This window comes from Corapipo altera, unplaced genomic scaffold, assembly GCF_003945725.1.
Source record: "Corapipo altera isolate COAL_440 unplaced genomic scaffold, ASM394572v1 317, whole genome shotgun sequence".
Lineage (NCBI taxonomy): Eukaryota > Metazoa > Chordata > Aves > Passeriformes > Pipridae > Corapipo > Corapipo altera.
In genome coordinates, this window is record NW_020884989.1 from 1240644 (window position 1) to 1256349 (window position 15706).

Sequence of the window (15706 nt, forward strand, 5' to 3'; positions counted from 1 at the left end):
TGACATCCTAACTCACTTATGTTCTCTTCTGTTTACTTACAAAGGGACTAACACCACTTTTTCCTAGATTTTTTTAAATTGAAAAAGTGAATTCTGCCTGACGCTTTGAAAAGGCCTTTGAAGAGGCCTAGGCTTTATATTTTTCTGTTATATACCCGAGAAGTACTTTAGTGTGTGCATTTTTAAAGAAAATAAAACTTCAATTTTCTATTGAAAGCAGCAGACTTACAATTTGATCTGTACAAATAACAAGTAGAAGAAGCCCAAGTATGAAATTCCACAAACTTACCTATTCTTTCTTCATCACCTCTGAGAGTCATGGTGTGTGTGGATACTACTAGACCTAAGCAAGTAATTCTGATAGTAAAAATGAGAGAAAACCTGCAGAAATCCCCTTCTCTCAATATGAGTTGCTCAACCAGCCCAAAAGCTCAGCAGCATGATGGGCTCAGTTCTAGGAACTCTGGCATGATGTTCAGATTGTCAGCCGAAGTGACTTTGAGTTAGATATTCCTCTCTGAGGCTGCCTTCTTTCTTGGTCTGCAAACAATTGCATTTATCTGCATCTCCAGGATACTAAAAGTCCATGAAGCAACTCTGTCTACCTAATTGGGTGCGAGGAAAAATGAATCAATGGGGTCAGTAAAACTTTCTGCTTTTTAATCTATATCTGGCATAGCTTTTAAAGAGGCTTTGGAAAGAGAACAAAATAACAGAAGACAAATGGAGAACATCTAGTTCACTCACTAGACCATTTGATTGTTCTAAAGCTATGGACACAAAGGGAGGAGAGTAGCTTTATTTAAGTAACACCAAAGCAAGAAATTTGCATAATTCCTCACAGCCTTACTCTACTCGCCCTCTAATAGCAGCTCCTGTAAGAATGAGACAGTTACCTTCATCATGATTCTGGTGTAATATGACCTCTGGTTGAGCATGGATAGAGTTCCCAGGGTGGAAGAAAGGTGTGAAGAGCATACGAGCTTTCCTTTGCTTCAGGATATGCTGAAGGAGTTCATATAAAACATCACCTGAAAGATAAACAGCAGGAAAAAGGAAACAAAAATGTACATAACTGATGAGAAGACTCATTTAGCCATCTGATGCATGAAGTCATGCCTCTTGGGTGCTACTTTCAGACCCAAAAATGCTTGCAGTAAAATTCTACATTTCACTGCTTTGCAACGTTCTTCTCTGAAAGGAAAAAAAGGCACATCACACCTCTGTGTGTGACTGTGGCAAAACAGTAGAACAACATTCCCAGGCATAGTAATTGTTCTGTCTTTCCTCAGTGAAACAGACCACCGCAATATCTAGGAGACCAATGCACTAACTGCTTATTTTGTGACTTTTATAAATCACATCGTGTGTTGATGCCCTTCTTCCAACAACATCTACATAAAACACATAGGTACTTGCACATTTTGTCTGGTGTAACTGGTTGAACATTTCAAAGTGAAAATGTACATCATAGGGTAGGAAGTCTCTTGACTTTTAATTCTGCTTGCTCTCTTCTGTTTGTCACTGCTCATATTACAGAGGAACAGGTTGCAGCAATAACATATTAACTGAAAAGGAACTTGGGTTTCACTTAAGAAAACAGATTTTCTGGGAAAGTTATCTCAAGCATGTGGGGGTTTTTTTAGCAGTTGTTTCTACAAGATTGTAAGCTGCGCATCATTTGTTCCTTGTCTCTATAAACTGCCAATATTCTATTTGTGGACAAGTTTAGTTGCTTGGTGTGAAACAGTTAAAGCCATACTGCTTTCCATAGGTCAGCTTCCTTTATTTTTAACATCTTGGCTGCTTTTACTGTCTCAGCAGTGACTTTAGGGCATTTTTAAAAGGTGATTGCAATACCTGAAAATTCAATTAAAAACAAAGCCTCAAGAACCCAGTTACATGGCAGTCTAAAAAGTGATTTTACCACATACTTTCCATAACTGAATACAATAGAGGCATAATCATAACTAGTGCTGTAACACTCCAAGTAATAAGATAGCAAGTTTGTACCTCTTTTGATTTGGCCTGACAGACTAGTGAAAATGTCCATAACGCTGTCTGTCTTTTTTTTTAGCTAACGAAACAGTTACACTTCTGCACCACCCAGGTGTAGTAATGCTAGCTAAGATGGTGAAAAGCATTTTTCATTCTCTCCCTCCTCTGCTGTCCCCCTTCCCTGGCCAGCCTGAACAGAACATCTGTGGGGCTGTGAGCCCATTTTATTGCTTGGACTGTGTGCAGTGGATGAGGTTCTCTTGGTTTAACCATGAGTGGAAACAATACAACTTTCATTTAGCTTCAGTCTTGGAAAACGTAATGCCTCTATGGCAAACATTATTTCACAGTTCTTAAATTTCATAGACAGTTAATTTCTGGGAAATACTGAGGTAATGTCCTACCTCATCATCATTGCTGGGCTTCGCGAATGAAGATTTAGGAAGGTACTATCCACATTTGTTACAGGCATGCTGGTGACTTATGAGGCCAATACGAGATAGACATATCCGATTGCAAAAGGCACAGCAGAAAGACTCCTTAGGTGGTGTATTCAGCAGGATGCGATTCTTTCTGCATTGTCTTTTCATGTCCTATCTACAGTCATCTAAATTTTTAAGGACTTACTCAGATATCCTGTACAAGGTTTATTATCAAGGTTTATTATGGGGAACACATGGAGAGAAGAAAGAGAGAAAATGCAAGGGAGGAGGCCTTTAGTTTGGTTATTTCATTCTAAATTTAGGTAAATAACTGCTTAACCTTCTGTATAAAGTAAGACTTTCCAAGTCAGAGGTTCTTCCCTGGGAACACTTTATTTCTAGCCTACAAACATTTTCAATCCTGCTCATTTCAAGTGCCCTCACAACACAAAAAGGGGAATATACCTTCATAACTTCCACGCAGGAAAGTATAGTAGTAAGGGGAGTTGCACACAGAATACATAAAGGTGTCCCTTGCAATCCTCGCCCACATCCCTGCATTCAACACTCCTTTTGCTTTAAGCAGGGCTAATTTTTTAGGAAAATGATTCCAAGTGGAGTACCAGAATTAAAAAAAAAAAAAAAAAAAAAAAAAAAAAAAATTTCTTGGCATCAGTTCTCACTGACAACAGGTGCTAATGTTTGGCCTCTTCTTCCATACAAAATAAGCACATGCTTAAAAAACTTAATATACACTACATATAAGCAACAATTTGCGAAGTAGATTCTGCAGGAGGATGGCTGGGGAGAGTCACCAAGCAGGCTGGTGCAGAATTACTGCCACAGCTTGATTATCAGTTGGATCCAAGCAGCATCAGCTGTACTTCAGCACCTAGTGAGCCCTGCACTAGAAGCCTCCTCACAGCAATTCTGTCACCACTTGGTCCAAGCTCTTTGATCACCTATGGTGATTGAATTACAAGCCTTTATATTTAACAGGAGTACCTTGTATGGTCACAAAAAAAAGCTCACAACTCATATTTAGTTAAACACCCCTAACAAAAGAGGGTAGATGCTTACTCTGACTGTAAAACTGGAGCAGACAGACCGCAGGGGATATAAATACAGGCAGGCAACATGCACATTTCTAAATCTTCTTTGTAAGTGAAGACATAATTTGAGCAATAGGCAGGACTGATTCACACACCTGTGTGTGCTGTGCCTTGGGCTGGATTCCAGCACATGAAAGAATATGGTAAAGTAAGGCAAAACCCACAGGGGCTGTTAAATAGAGGCAAAGTCCCCAAGGGAGGAGTTTTGCAGTTGCTTTTAGCAGCACCTCAGCCAAGTCAACTGTGAGGCAAAATGCTAATACGGGCTGCTTAAAGATTAACTTGATTAACTTGCTGCTGTAGTTGGGTCTGTGAACGGATAAGCCTTTACAGGGAAGAGCTGTAAGTCACAAAATGCTGCCAGAGAAGCTTGCTTTCTGGGAGCTCTGCAGGGAGTTTTACCTAATAAACAGGTTGGAGGTTTGGATTTGGATTTGCGCTCAAATATGCCGACAACTCAGGTGTATCAAGATTTCATTCCCTCTCTGTCCTTTTTGTCCTTGCCTCATACAAGTGTCCCCATCCTCTGTCTCCCCTCCCTTTCCCAGTCTACTCCAATAAAGGCAACCGTTTCCTCCTATGACCCTGTTCAGCTTTTGTTGCAGCTTCCTCTCTCTTTTCAATCACAGCTTCTGTAAAAAATTCTCACCTGAATGAGGAGACCTGTATCGGAAGTCCTCTTTGGTCAGGAGCAGCAGAGCCTTGCCGTTCATCTCGAAAGTGTTGCTCTCAATCGGCCTCAAGGAAAACTCCTTCTCCGCCCACCTGAGCCACTGTGCCACATCCTCTCTGCTCCAGTAAACGGGCTGCAAACCTGTGGCAGGAAGAGACCGTGATTGTGTTACCAAATTGAGGCAAGGCAGGGGAATGTGGGTAAGTGTCAGTGAACCCCCCCTTTCCTCCCACACCATAATGTACAAAGTCTCAGGGGAAAGTGTAGGAGAGGAATGTCGTATTGATGCAGAATTACTCTAAGTGCTGGACTGCAAAATACTTCATTAGCTTAGGTACCTTGGTTTATCTGTGACATACTGCGAAACAAGAACTGCCTCAGCATCCTGAAAAAAGCTCCTAAGAAATTATTTCATTTCAGATTTCCACTGTGCAGTGGGGTTTTCCTCCAACTGCTCCTTGTAATGTGCAGAGCAGGCAGCAGGCAAAGTCCTTGGCCCCATTCATCCTTGGTGTCTATCCTTTCATGGAAGAGAGGTGTGCTCTCTCTTCACACCCCTTGTAAATTTATGGATGAAAAATAACAAGAAGTTGTCAGATGCAGAAGAGCTGTGACTTCCCTATAGGTGGCTGGGGTCTGTAAGGAAGGGCTGCTTAACACAGCCTCTGTAACAGTGTGTCTGTAAGCCATTATCAGTCCATGTATGGTTGAGAGAGGTGTATTCAGACAGGCCCACTCCTCCTCCAGATGCCATCACATTAGCAGATGCTATTCCCACACTACAGAGGAAAACCAGTACTGAGACTGTGGCACCTTTAGCACTGTGTTTCCTGTATAGATACAAAATATTAGCAATGTAACTCTGTCCATAGAAGGGGATATATAATTTTATGGCAAAATAGCAGGGATATCTATTGGTTTGGGCACAGATTTTCCAGGGTGCTGAGGAGAATCTGGCACTCCCTTTCTCCCAGCCAGCTCGTACAGCAGATAGAGCCTAGGCTATTGTGTTTACTCACAGGGGCCCAACAAAGTTACCATCAAAATTTTGTCTGCTACCTTTATTGGGCCCAGGTAGAGAAGCTTTGGAGGTAAGACAATTCAATATCTGTTCTCCAGACAAATTTAAATAGGTTCCTTCCCCTGATAGAAGGAAACTACCCAAGTAGAGAGATTATCTCCAATACACTGGGTGATAAAAGCTTTCTCTTTTTTTTCCCCTGGTGAGATGACTCATTGTTTGACTTGCTACAAAGCTTACCCACTGTGCATAGGAACATAAAATTTGCTGTATCTGATCAGATCTCGGGTACACAGACTCTGGCAGAAGCTTATGCTTCAGAGGAAGATGAACCTCCCTTCCTTGTATTGCACCTGGCTGATTGTATGCTGCACAAGGGAAGAAATTTCCTTCCTGGCACACCATTCTCTGAGATCTGATTACCCTCTTCCTACCAAACACTAAAAGAAACCTGGGGGAGTTGTACCACTCTTGTTTTGGTTTGGTTTTTACTTCTTTAACAGATAGGTAACTCTTTTTTTCTGTTTTAGCAAGAGGTAACATGCAGTGAATTGCATTCTTCTGCTATGCCAGATTCCCAAACAATGGCTTCAGAAAGTCCCAGAATCACAGCTGCATACAGAACTGAACCTCTGTCAGAAAAGGAATTGAGATCATGCCTGAGAAAGGATCAGAGTTGACCTAAGGAAGGGACCTCTGCATGGCAGTAGCAAGAATTTCCTCTGGCTTTCAACTGCACTGTATTATGTGCCACACAGAAACAAGTAGTAGAAATTATTTATTTTTGAAATATTTGAATTCTATTTCCCCTATGAATTAGGGTCTGCTTATTTGGGTCAGAGCTTTCTGTAGGACCTTTCTTTTTGAAGAGCCTGAACTGAGGTGAGGTGCAGATTTGCTCAGAGACATGGAAACCATCATCTGAAATCCCAGAATGAGGTTCATCTTTTGCTGAATACAGAGCTATTCCTGCAGAAAATACACTCCAGACCCCAGGCTGCTGCTAGGCAGCATGCACATTGACTGCAGCTAAAAGAGAAGGAAGTAAGCCATGAGGCAGCCAGACTACAACATACAAAAGGATTTTAAAAGACCATCTGAGGAGTGCTTGAAATGCTCTTGTGTGGTTTCTTTTGCCTCCCTCTTTGCCATGCCACGCAAGTCATAAACTGCCCAAAGGAGAACTGTCGTGTAGAAATCTAACCAGACTTCTGATGTGCATTTCACAAGATGAGGCATGAAACAAAAGAAAACATCACTGGCAAAATCAGGTTGACAAGGACAGAGTTGTATGATAACTTCACATGAGGTGTGTGCTCCCTTATATATACATCAACATAATAAATAAACCACTCCCTGTACAAACACAGATCAACATTTCCCATGTGCTGGTGACAATGTACTTTTGCCATCCGTCCAACCAATGCAAAAGTACCGTGTTAAAAGAGAGGTGCTAGACCCAGAGCAGCCAGGTAAGTTAGACTGGGAGAAGCCACGAGCTGTGCTGGTAACTCTGAAAGAGACCCAACGCTTCACACTGCAAATCAGGTCTCTGCTGGGTTTCAGCAGCATCGCCGAAGCTTGTGAGAAAAGCCGCAAAGTAAAATATGACCTCGGACCACTTGGCTTGAAATTACTAAGAATCAGCAAAAAGCCAGTCTAATTCAGTTTGGCTGTCACTAAAATGAGGGGGTGGATGAGCCATACCTCTCCATCCATGACGTGACACCGTAATTAAATAATTACATTGTGTGGAAGACATAAGGTGCTATAAAAGAAGTAAACTGCTTTTTCCTAGATGGATTGCTTTTTCTTCTGTTTCCCTCCCTTCCTGCACTGCTGCTTTCCTGGGAAGTTAGTTTCTCAAAAACACATGTCACCACTGCATGCCCATTTGTTTTGTGAGGCTGAACCAGTTCAGTCACAGGAGGCTTTTCTAGGGGTGTACACCAGTGTTGCTAAAAGTGCTTCAGAAACTGTCATTCAAAAAATAATTCTTTCATGTGCAGTACAGCATCTGCTGAACTTGTAATGCCACCTTCTTGGACCTTTCTTAAAAAAAAAAACTACTTGGTTGTGTGAAAACAAGGTCATGAGAAGGTTGGCTTTGCAGCTGAAGGGATTTTACAGCACAGTGTACATTGCTATCAGTAGGTCCTGAAAATGGTTTCCTGTACTGTGCATGAAAGAAAACTTAATCCCGCTCACACTATTTTTCTTCTTTGGATGCTGTTTCTTATTTTCCCCTCTCCATCTTCTCTTTTAGTCTCATGCACACAGTGGAGGAAAATGGGCTCTTTTTATCTCTCTAGCTTTATTCTGTGCAAAAGCTAACAAAGATATTTACCAAGCAGAATGAAATGGGGAAAATGAGAGCTGTGTTGCAAAATGAGGGCAGAGTTTTGCCTGATGAACTGACTGTTGAAATCAGTGTGAAGGTTTTGCTGCTTTCAGTAGGTGCAGATCAGATACAGGGGAAGCTGCCCTTCTCCCAGCCTGCCCTCTTGGTGGCCAGCGTTGCCAAGGACTTCACAGGGTGAATTTTGACCTGAGAGTCAGACCTGTCTCCGCTCCCACCTCTGGCATTGCTCTGCTGGTTGAAATCTGGCAAGCATTCCCAACTGTGGCCTCCTTATCTCTATAGTGTAAAAATAAACAACAAAACCTCCTTGAACTCAATAGCTGAAGGCAGGTTAGAAAAAGGTGTGTAACCCACCTAAAACTGGCTCGGTGAGATTCAGTGCATTTTCTGTCTTCTGTCCGTTTCCAAGCACTACCTCCAGCAGAGTAAAATGCAGTAACTTATTGACATGTTTATAAGCTGACAGTTTCATATGCATTAAACAGGGAGCAAAATTCGTGCTCACCTTTCTAATGCCACAGGCTGGTGCACCGGTGTCTTAAGAGATTATGTACTTCTGCGGCATATTCCTCACCTGAAATCCTGTTTCTAACACCTGTTACACTAGCTACCTTATAAATGGTGGGAATGATCAATTCTCATGCTGCAGGGCACAAGCTGGTAACCATCTGGAGTACAGAAGCAATCCACACTTCATTCCTTTCTATTCCCAAGCAGCAAATCCAAGTACAATGGAGAGGAGCTGATGAGGTAATTTACACTTTGAAGTAGCCAGTAAACATGTTTAGCACTTACACCAAGAGACAGAGGCACGAACAAGAGGAGCGCTCTGCTCACCTAGTATAACTTTCTGCACACTGAACTACACAGCCAGCAATATTTGCATCTGACCACAGAGTTTTGGTGGGGTTACAACTTTGTTTTTTGAAGAGATGTAGCCAACCTTGAATCTTGCAAAGCACTCATATTCAGCATCTCCTTCTTTGGTTGGGAAGACAAGGTATGTATTTTACAGTATGAGTTGCTATTACAGTGCATGTAACAGATACATCTAAAATGTGAACTATAATGTACCACAGGCTCTTTTCACCTTGACTCATTTTGGAACAATCTGAAGGCACAAATCCAATGCAAAATGTGATGTAGAGAACCACTGAGAGCTGTTGTTCTGTTTTAGTTTCGATATGAGGACACAGCTACATTACAGCATGTGTGATGGAAGCACCATTCGTAGTAAATGTCATCTAACTTTTTGTTCCTCTTCAGCGAGGCTCTCCACCCTCACGCCTGGCTGCCTGGCAGGCAGGATGACGATATGAGAAGGGAGTAAAGACAGACCTCTCATTTATCCCTGCTTTCCACAGGGCAGACAGAATTGTTCGCAAAACTACTTAGCATGGTTGGGCAAACAGCAAAAGGGACAGTGTATGCAAATCAGCAGCTGGTTTCTGAATACCCAGGGACAGATGCATCATCACTGGCAGCATGAAGGAGGCCAGCTCTGTCTGTAGCACAGTACTTTGAGCCATTAGTGGGACAATGATGATGGAGAAGTTCAGAAGACTTGAAAGCTTGCTACCAACTAACTCTTTAGGAACTGATGCTCTCTTTTCTGTTACTGATTAACAAAGTTTTTCCATGGTCCCATAAAGCATAATATGTAGCTGTGAGTATGATGGTGTATGTCAAGCAGGAGTGGGGCAAGAGGTTGTGTTTTTTTCTTCATTTCTGTGTAAAGGCAACACAGTCTGAAAAAAACCCCCATATGATTAGATTTAAATCCTTCTCCCAGAGCACCTTTTAAAAGTCCCTTTGTCTCTCATATCTTTGTTTGAAAAGCTGGTCTACCAAAATGCAAAGAGGTGTCATGGGGCTTTGCCAGTTAACATCTGAAATGCTTTTAAAGTGCAAAATGCTGCACAGCTTCTTCAAATGACTATGGTTCAATATTCCTGTGGTGCCGGGTCTGCTGCTCTCTGGTTCCCTGTTCAGAGATACTGATTGTTGCTGCCAGGGACCCTGTTCTGGTATCATGCTCGAACCTGACAGAACAATCCATGACATGCTGCTCCCTGAAAAGGGCTGTGCTGAGCTCAGTGCTGAAGGCCGTTTCAAATTTAAGGCCAAGCTGGGCACTGAGGTCCTCCTGAAGCAGCAATTCTCTGCTGGAGCTGCTGCACTGATCTCTTACCACAAGTGCCTTCCCCATAGTGCCCAGCAGTCGCAGGCTCCAACCCACAGGGTGCTCAGCAGCTCTTCAGAACTCTCACCGCTGTGGAAGGTAAAGGTGGGAAGGTTAAGGATCTTGCTTTCTCAGGAAGCTTTTCTAATTCCTCAGAGGAGGGAAATGGGTGACAGAAAGCTATGGCATGTTCCCATGCAGATGGACAGTGTAAGTAAGTGCCTTCTGGGACTGCTCTTGCATTGGCATACAGGTGAAAGATGCAGCCCTGTCACAGGATAAACGCTGTATCGCTGGTGGTCTGTGCACTTGCTGTTAGGAGTAGGGGACAGAGGTCTGGTGTGCAGTGATGTGCCTGACCACTTGCTCCTTCCAGCAGGTGCCACTTGATCCAGGTACTGCAGAGCCAGCTCTCTATACAGGATGAGGCAATACCTGCAATCCAGCAGCAATGAATAACCACTGCTTCTGCAGTGGTCCTCAGAGATAAGCAAAGTTAGAAAATGAAGAAAAGGTTAATCCTGGCTAGTCCTCAGACAGAATTATTTGGGAAGTGAGTACAAACTGGTACAAGGGAAATGCATGGCAGCACCTGAAAATGCACCTTTACAGGTCTTGTTGAGGAACAGATTATTGGATAGGGAACAGAGGAGTTGTGTGATGGGCAGGAAGAGAGACCATAAGTAAGGCTTGCATGTCCTTTGAAAAGGTCTGAAACTGCCTGTAACCATAATGAAAAGGCTTTGGAAGCCTCCTACACTGCTAGGAACAGAGGGTGAAACAGCTTTTTCAGTAGTAATCTGAAATAAAAGACATAAGCTTATTTCTTCTGGTATCCTGTTGAACAGGGTATTAGAGGTAGAACAGGTAATGCTCTGTGCTCTGTGCTTGCTCCTGAGGCCTTCATGTATGCAGACATCTGCAGAAACAACATGAAGCTCTGTGCTGGGTTTCTGCCATGCTGACTTTGCTAGTGTGTGCTGCCCTGTGACCTAGCCCTTCCCCTTTCACTTGTCTGTACACAGACCCTGAAAAGCTGACACACCCGAAACCCCTTGGGGCTTCAGGGTCATAAAATAAATAAAATTGCTTTCCTAATGCAGCCATTGGAAAGTCTGTAAGAAACATATTGATTGGAAAATGCTTTATTAGAATGGTCAAGCTCTAAGCTCTCATCCAGGGAAATAAATCTTTTCAATTGCCCACACCCAGTGCCAAGCTCAGCTTCCTGGAAGCAACTATGGCCCTTTCTGGAACTGAAGTGAAAATCCCATGTTCCATCACCTGCTGACATTACACATGGTTTGCATTTGCTGATCAAATGCACAAGTATGACTTTAAATTAGCTTGCTGGGCTGAGACAGCTCACTGATCGGAGATGAAGTCACCTGTACACTGATCGGAGATGAAGTCACCTGTACAAAACCCTAAAAATCTGAAGTCTGTGTTAATAGTAAAGGAGGGAGGAAAGGCCACACACTACAGAATTTAAAATGAAGAACATATTCCTTCTCATTCTATAGCTGAACCCTTTCAGTTGCAGAGACAGGTTAGTAACTGAAGTACCTCTCTCAGACAAAATTACTCAGCTATGTCTAAGACCTCCCACTCTAGCAAGTCAGAAAAGTCCCTGAACACTGCTGATCAATTCCTGAAGTCCTTGGAGTTGTAGCTGATGTCAGAATAAAGCCTCTAGGGCAACCCCAGTGATTTCATGTGGCGATCTGTGCTGAATTTCTTCTGAGATCTGTATTTGACCTGTAGAAGCCGCTTGTTCCGCTTCTGTTTGCACTGAATCATACAGAACTAGTCTATAGAATGAGTGGACGTTAGGATGTAACCCTCCATCCTCTCCGAGCTGCCCCATTTTGGGATCAGTCAGAAAATGTTATAATGCTGGAGCAGTCTACCTGCTGCTGACAGGTAGCCTGATAAAAAAATATACAGGACAGGACAAACCAGTCTGGGTAATAGTGCTGGTATGTTTGTTGAAGAGGCCAGGGTTTGAGGTTCTGAAAGGGAAAAACTACCAAAGAAGCAAGCAACCACAGAGGTGAAGAAAAGACCAGCAGGTTTTTTAGGCACTCATTCCATGAGCTACGTCCAAGAGCTTTCAAGAACTCTGCAGACAGCTCCGGCTTCCTCTCGTGTTGTTTGCAAAACTTTCATAGAAGCCTCAAAAGAGGTCTACTTCCAGGGCACGGTGAAGGCTGGCATTTGCGTCTGGGTACCACATTCAGAGAAGGCCAGAGTGTAACGGCAGTTCAGAGAGCCATGGACAGCATAATGGCATCTGGCCACTGCAGACACTTAGCTGCCACCACATTTGCTGCACACAGGAAAGAACCCGCAGACGATCCCTCTGTTTGCTCCGTGCTGTGCCAAGAGGCAGAAGGTAGGTAACTATGATATTCCTACCAGAGCAGTTTGTGCAACACAAGCAGTGGCAGTGGAATGGGGAAATGTTGGTTTCAATCTGCTCCCAGTTATAGTCTTAATCCACTGCTGACTTCTCAACCAATTTTTGGCTGTTGTCCATGGAGCAGACATTGCTTTCCTACTGCGCCCTTCCAAAAGGAGCTGAAAGAAATGTCTTCTGTTGTGTTTTTCCTTGTATGTGCAAAAACTATATCCAAAACAAAAGTAGCTAAGCCCTGACAATGTCATAGAGTAGCTAGCTCAAAAGACAATGCTGCCAGAAGAAAACAGTTTTGCCAGTAGAAGTCAAGGGATTATAAAAACTTCAATTTTCTTCTCAGCAACTCATTATTGTTTCAAATCAATCTGTCTTAATCCAGGTCAAAAAATCAGGTCTAATAAACATTCTTTATGGTTTTCTGTTTTGGTTATGGCCACTGCTGATACTTACTATTAGTAATACTTGCACATTTACATTACACAGTGCCTTTCAATTGCAAACAGATTAGATTGTTATATCTGTTTTATAGATGTGAGGAACAAAGTCATTGAATGCCTGCCCATACACTAAATCTCTTATAAGAGGGATTGAATTCAGGAATTCTATTTTGCTCCTCTTTACAACTTGCCAAATGCAGAGCATCTTTACATTCTTAACATCTACTTTTCCTTCCCGCTCTCTGTATCAATTATTTGATGCATCCTGGCAACACTAATTTAAAGGCAAACAACCCAACTCTACATTAGAATGCATGGTCAATATGTGCTGTTTCTTTCTTTTAACCCAATATGGCCTTGCTCCCTGGCTGGGGTGTTAAAGATTTGTAAGTAATTAGAAATAAATTGATCTCGGTAGCCTTGACCTACATGTGGTTTTACTTAAGTGTTTTGCCTGCTGCCTAATTGTTGTACAGTGGAGCGGGGTGCTCAGATTATTACCGTGCTAACAGAACGTAGCACTAATACTGGTGATGGAACTGAAAGCTCAGGTTTTAGGCACCTCATCAACACTCCTGAAAGATGTGAAAACCTGAAGAAAGAGTTGCTAGCTGCAGTGAATACACCTGCCTAAAATTAAGATGGTTACTTTCAGCAATTTATCACTTTAACCTACCATCAGCTACATCACCTCAATCTTCCGGTGGCTGCAAACTTAGAGAGATCCTACCGTTTTGTAAGAGAGAGATCAATAAATCCTTTTTGTACAGCTGAATCAAGTGGAAAAGTTTTGAAATCTCAGTTTCACATATCAACGAAACACCACCAACAACTGCAAGACACTATAATCCTCCGTATTAAGAAGCTGCCTTTTTCTTACAAGGAAATTTTGTTCTCAGAGGCTCACATCCTGAAGCAGTTGGGTCCCTTTCCAATAAGGAATTTTGGCTGAGACTTTGTTTCCTAACTCAACTGTGACTGTGAGAGCTGGGGAGGGGGGAGTATGTATACAAAGGGCATGTTTTCCAGGCTGTTTCCAGGGAACGTGAGGCCAGCTCCGCTACAGAACAGTCTATGCCATAACAGCAAGACGTTGTCTGTTGGCTTCCTCTGCACTGGGGCTCTAACACTTGTGAGCTGCAGTTGTACTTGCAGATTTTGGCAGCACAGCCAGAGTCATGGCTTACTTTGCCTGTAACCATTAAGCAAATCACTGTAGACAAAAATTTACCAACAGCACATGGTAAAAATATGGCATACTTCTACTGTAGCTTTTGGACCTCTTGCTTATGCATGCATTCTCCTTCAGAGTCCTAATGCAGGAGGGCTATAACAGCCAGTATACAAGTTCTTCTGAGCTTTATGTGAAGACTTGCCTTCAGGTGACATTAAATATTAAATTACTGATGAAACGGTGCAAATGACAACTTTGCAGACTGTATAGCACGTTTAGTTCTGAACCACATCTTTAAAGGTAAAAGTTCACTCTTAGAATGCTGCAGACATTTCTTGCTCCCAAGATGCTGCAAACCAGAGTCCTGACATGATTAAAAACTCCAGATTTAGCTTCATTTCTTGATGGTTCCTTAATGAAGCAAATCCCTACAGCTCTTATAAACTGTCAGTCATTTCTCCAAGAACACATTGCTGTTCTAGAGAAAGGTCAAGTGCTTAAAACAACAGCTTTAGATGCTGGGGGTCCCTTTCCACATTTGGGAGACAAGGAGGACGCTGAGATGGACTCCAAACTGCACTACAACACATCACCCATGCAGGAGAAGTAACTGCATTACATTCATATGGAACCCTTTAGCTTTCCAGTGCAACTTGTGCACAGAAAGGCCTCTTGTACTAAGGTACTTGTGCTTGAAATACATTGATAATGAGAACAAATTAAGAGTGTGCTCTCTGATTATCAGATGATAAATTATGATGATTATCTTTGCTGCAGCCTTGAGAATTGCTTCCTCTCCAGCATTTAACTCCTGCTTGCTCTGAAGCTAGTCAGCATACCCACTAATTTCTCATAGTGGGGCCCCCCAAAAAAGTGGCTTATTATTTCTATGCAAGTCACATGAAGTTGAGGCACTACTGCTTCTATTTGGGACCACTTGAATATACTGTTCAAGTAATAATAAATGAAATTTATTAATTGGTACATCATGCAAAATCGTGTCAGATCCTTGTCAGATTGTAGCTAGGATTTTGTACTGTGTGTCTCAAAGACATCTGGCAGCCTGCAGTCAGAGGCATGGCTGCAGCACTTTAAGTCATCTCTAGGATGCCATCTGAACTAGCTCCCTGAGGTGCCAAACACAACATGGGCATAAGCTGCATGTTCAGCATAGTAGCTAGCTCATCCTGAGGTCTGACAGTACTATGGCTTCAGCCAACTCTTGGTCAGCTGTGAAACCAAGACAACTCTGACTGCTGTGCAGATACACACTTGTGTGACCTATGGCTACCTCTCCCTGACAGCCTCAGATTTCAGAAATATACACTTCTAGTTTCTCCTCTCTGGCTTCAGAGGTGTCTCTCACTGTGAAAATGGAGTTGAAATACTTTTTCACCAAGTCATCTAATTAAAATTTTCATAGTAGTGCTCCCCAGTATATTGGCAAATTTCAGTCAACTCTCTGAACGATATCTTACCTGTTGCAGAAATCCAGATTTATAGGTCTGTCTGTTCATGCACCACTTCCATTCACAAAAACTCAGACAATCACAATGATGATGAAATCAGGAAAGCAACAGAGGTGTCTATGTGAAGTAATTTCTCTTCCATTCTTCCAATGTTTCAAGACGTGCTTGATTTACGAAGTCCAAAACTAGTTTTCCTTCATTCTTTTGTATCGTAACTTCCAAATCATCTCAAGTTTTTGCTCTCCTGGGAAGACTGACTCACAACCAACTTTCAAAAGTTGGAATGCCATTTTTAAAATCCATCATTTGGATCTACTGTTCTTATGCCTGGACTTGCCTGAAGCTGAGGATCTCTGATGCAATATACTCTATCCTACTAGGAAACACTTGCCTGGACACCCTCTCTTTAGTTAAACTCACTGTGTCACAAACAAGTA

The 15706-nt window shown here is 42.4% G+C and overlaps 1 protein-coding gene across 5 annotated transcripts in view; it reads right to left on the minus strand.

Moving 5' to 3' along the window:
• ETV6 (ETS variant 6) overlaps positions 1-15706 on the minus strand; it is a 129066-nt gene that overhangs the window by 25721 nt on the left and 87639 nt on the right. For all 5 annotated transcript variants that reach the window (XM_027666280.1, XM_027666279.1, XM_027666282.1 and 2 more), the window contains 2 exons: positions 4182-4346; positions 897-1031 (listed from right to left, as the gene is read on the minus strand). In XM_027666280.1, coding sequence (XP_027522081.1) covers positions 897-1031; positions 4182-4346 — 300 coding nt within the window. The remainder of the gene's footprint in view (positions 1-896; positions 1032-4181; positions 4347-15706) is intronic.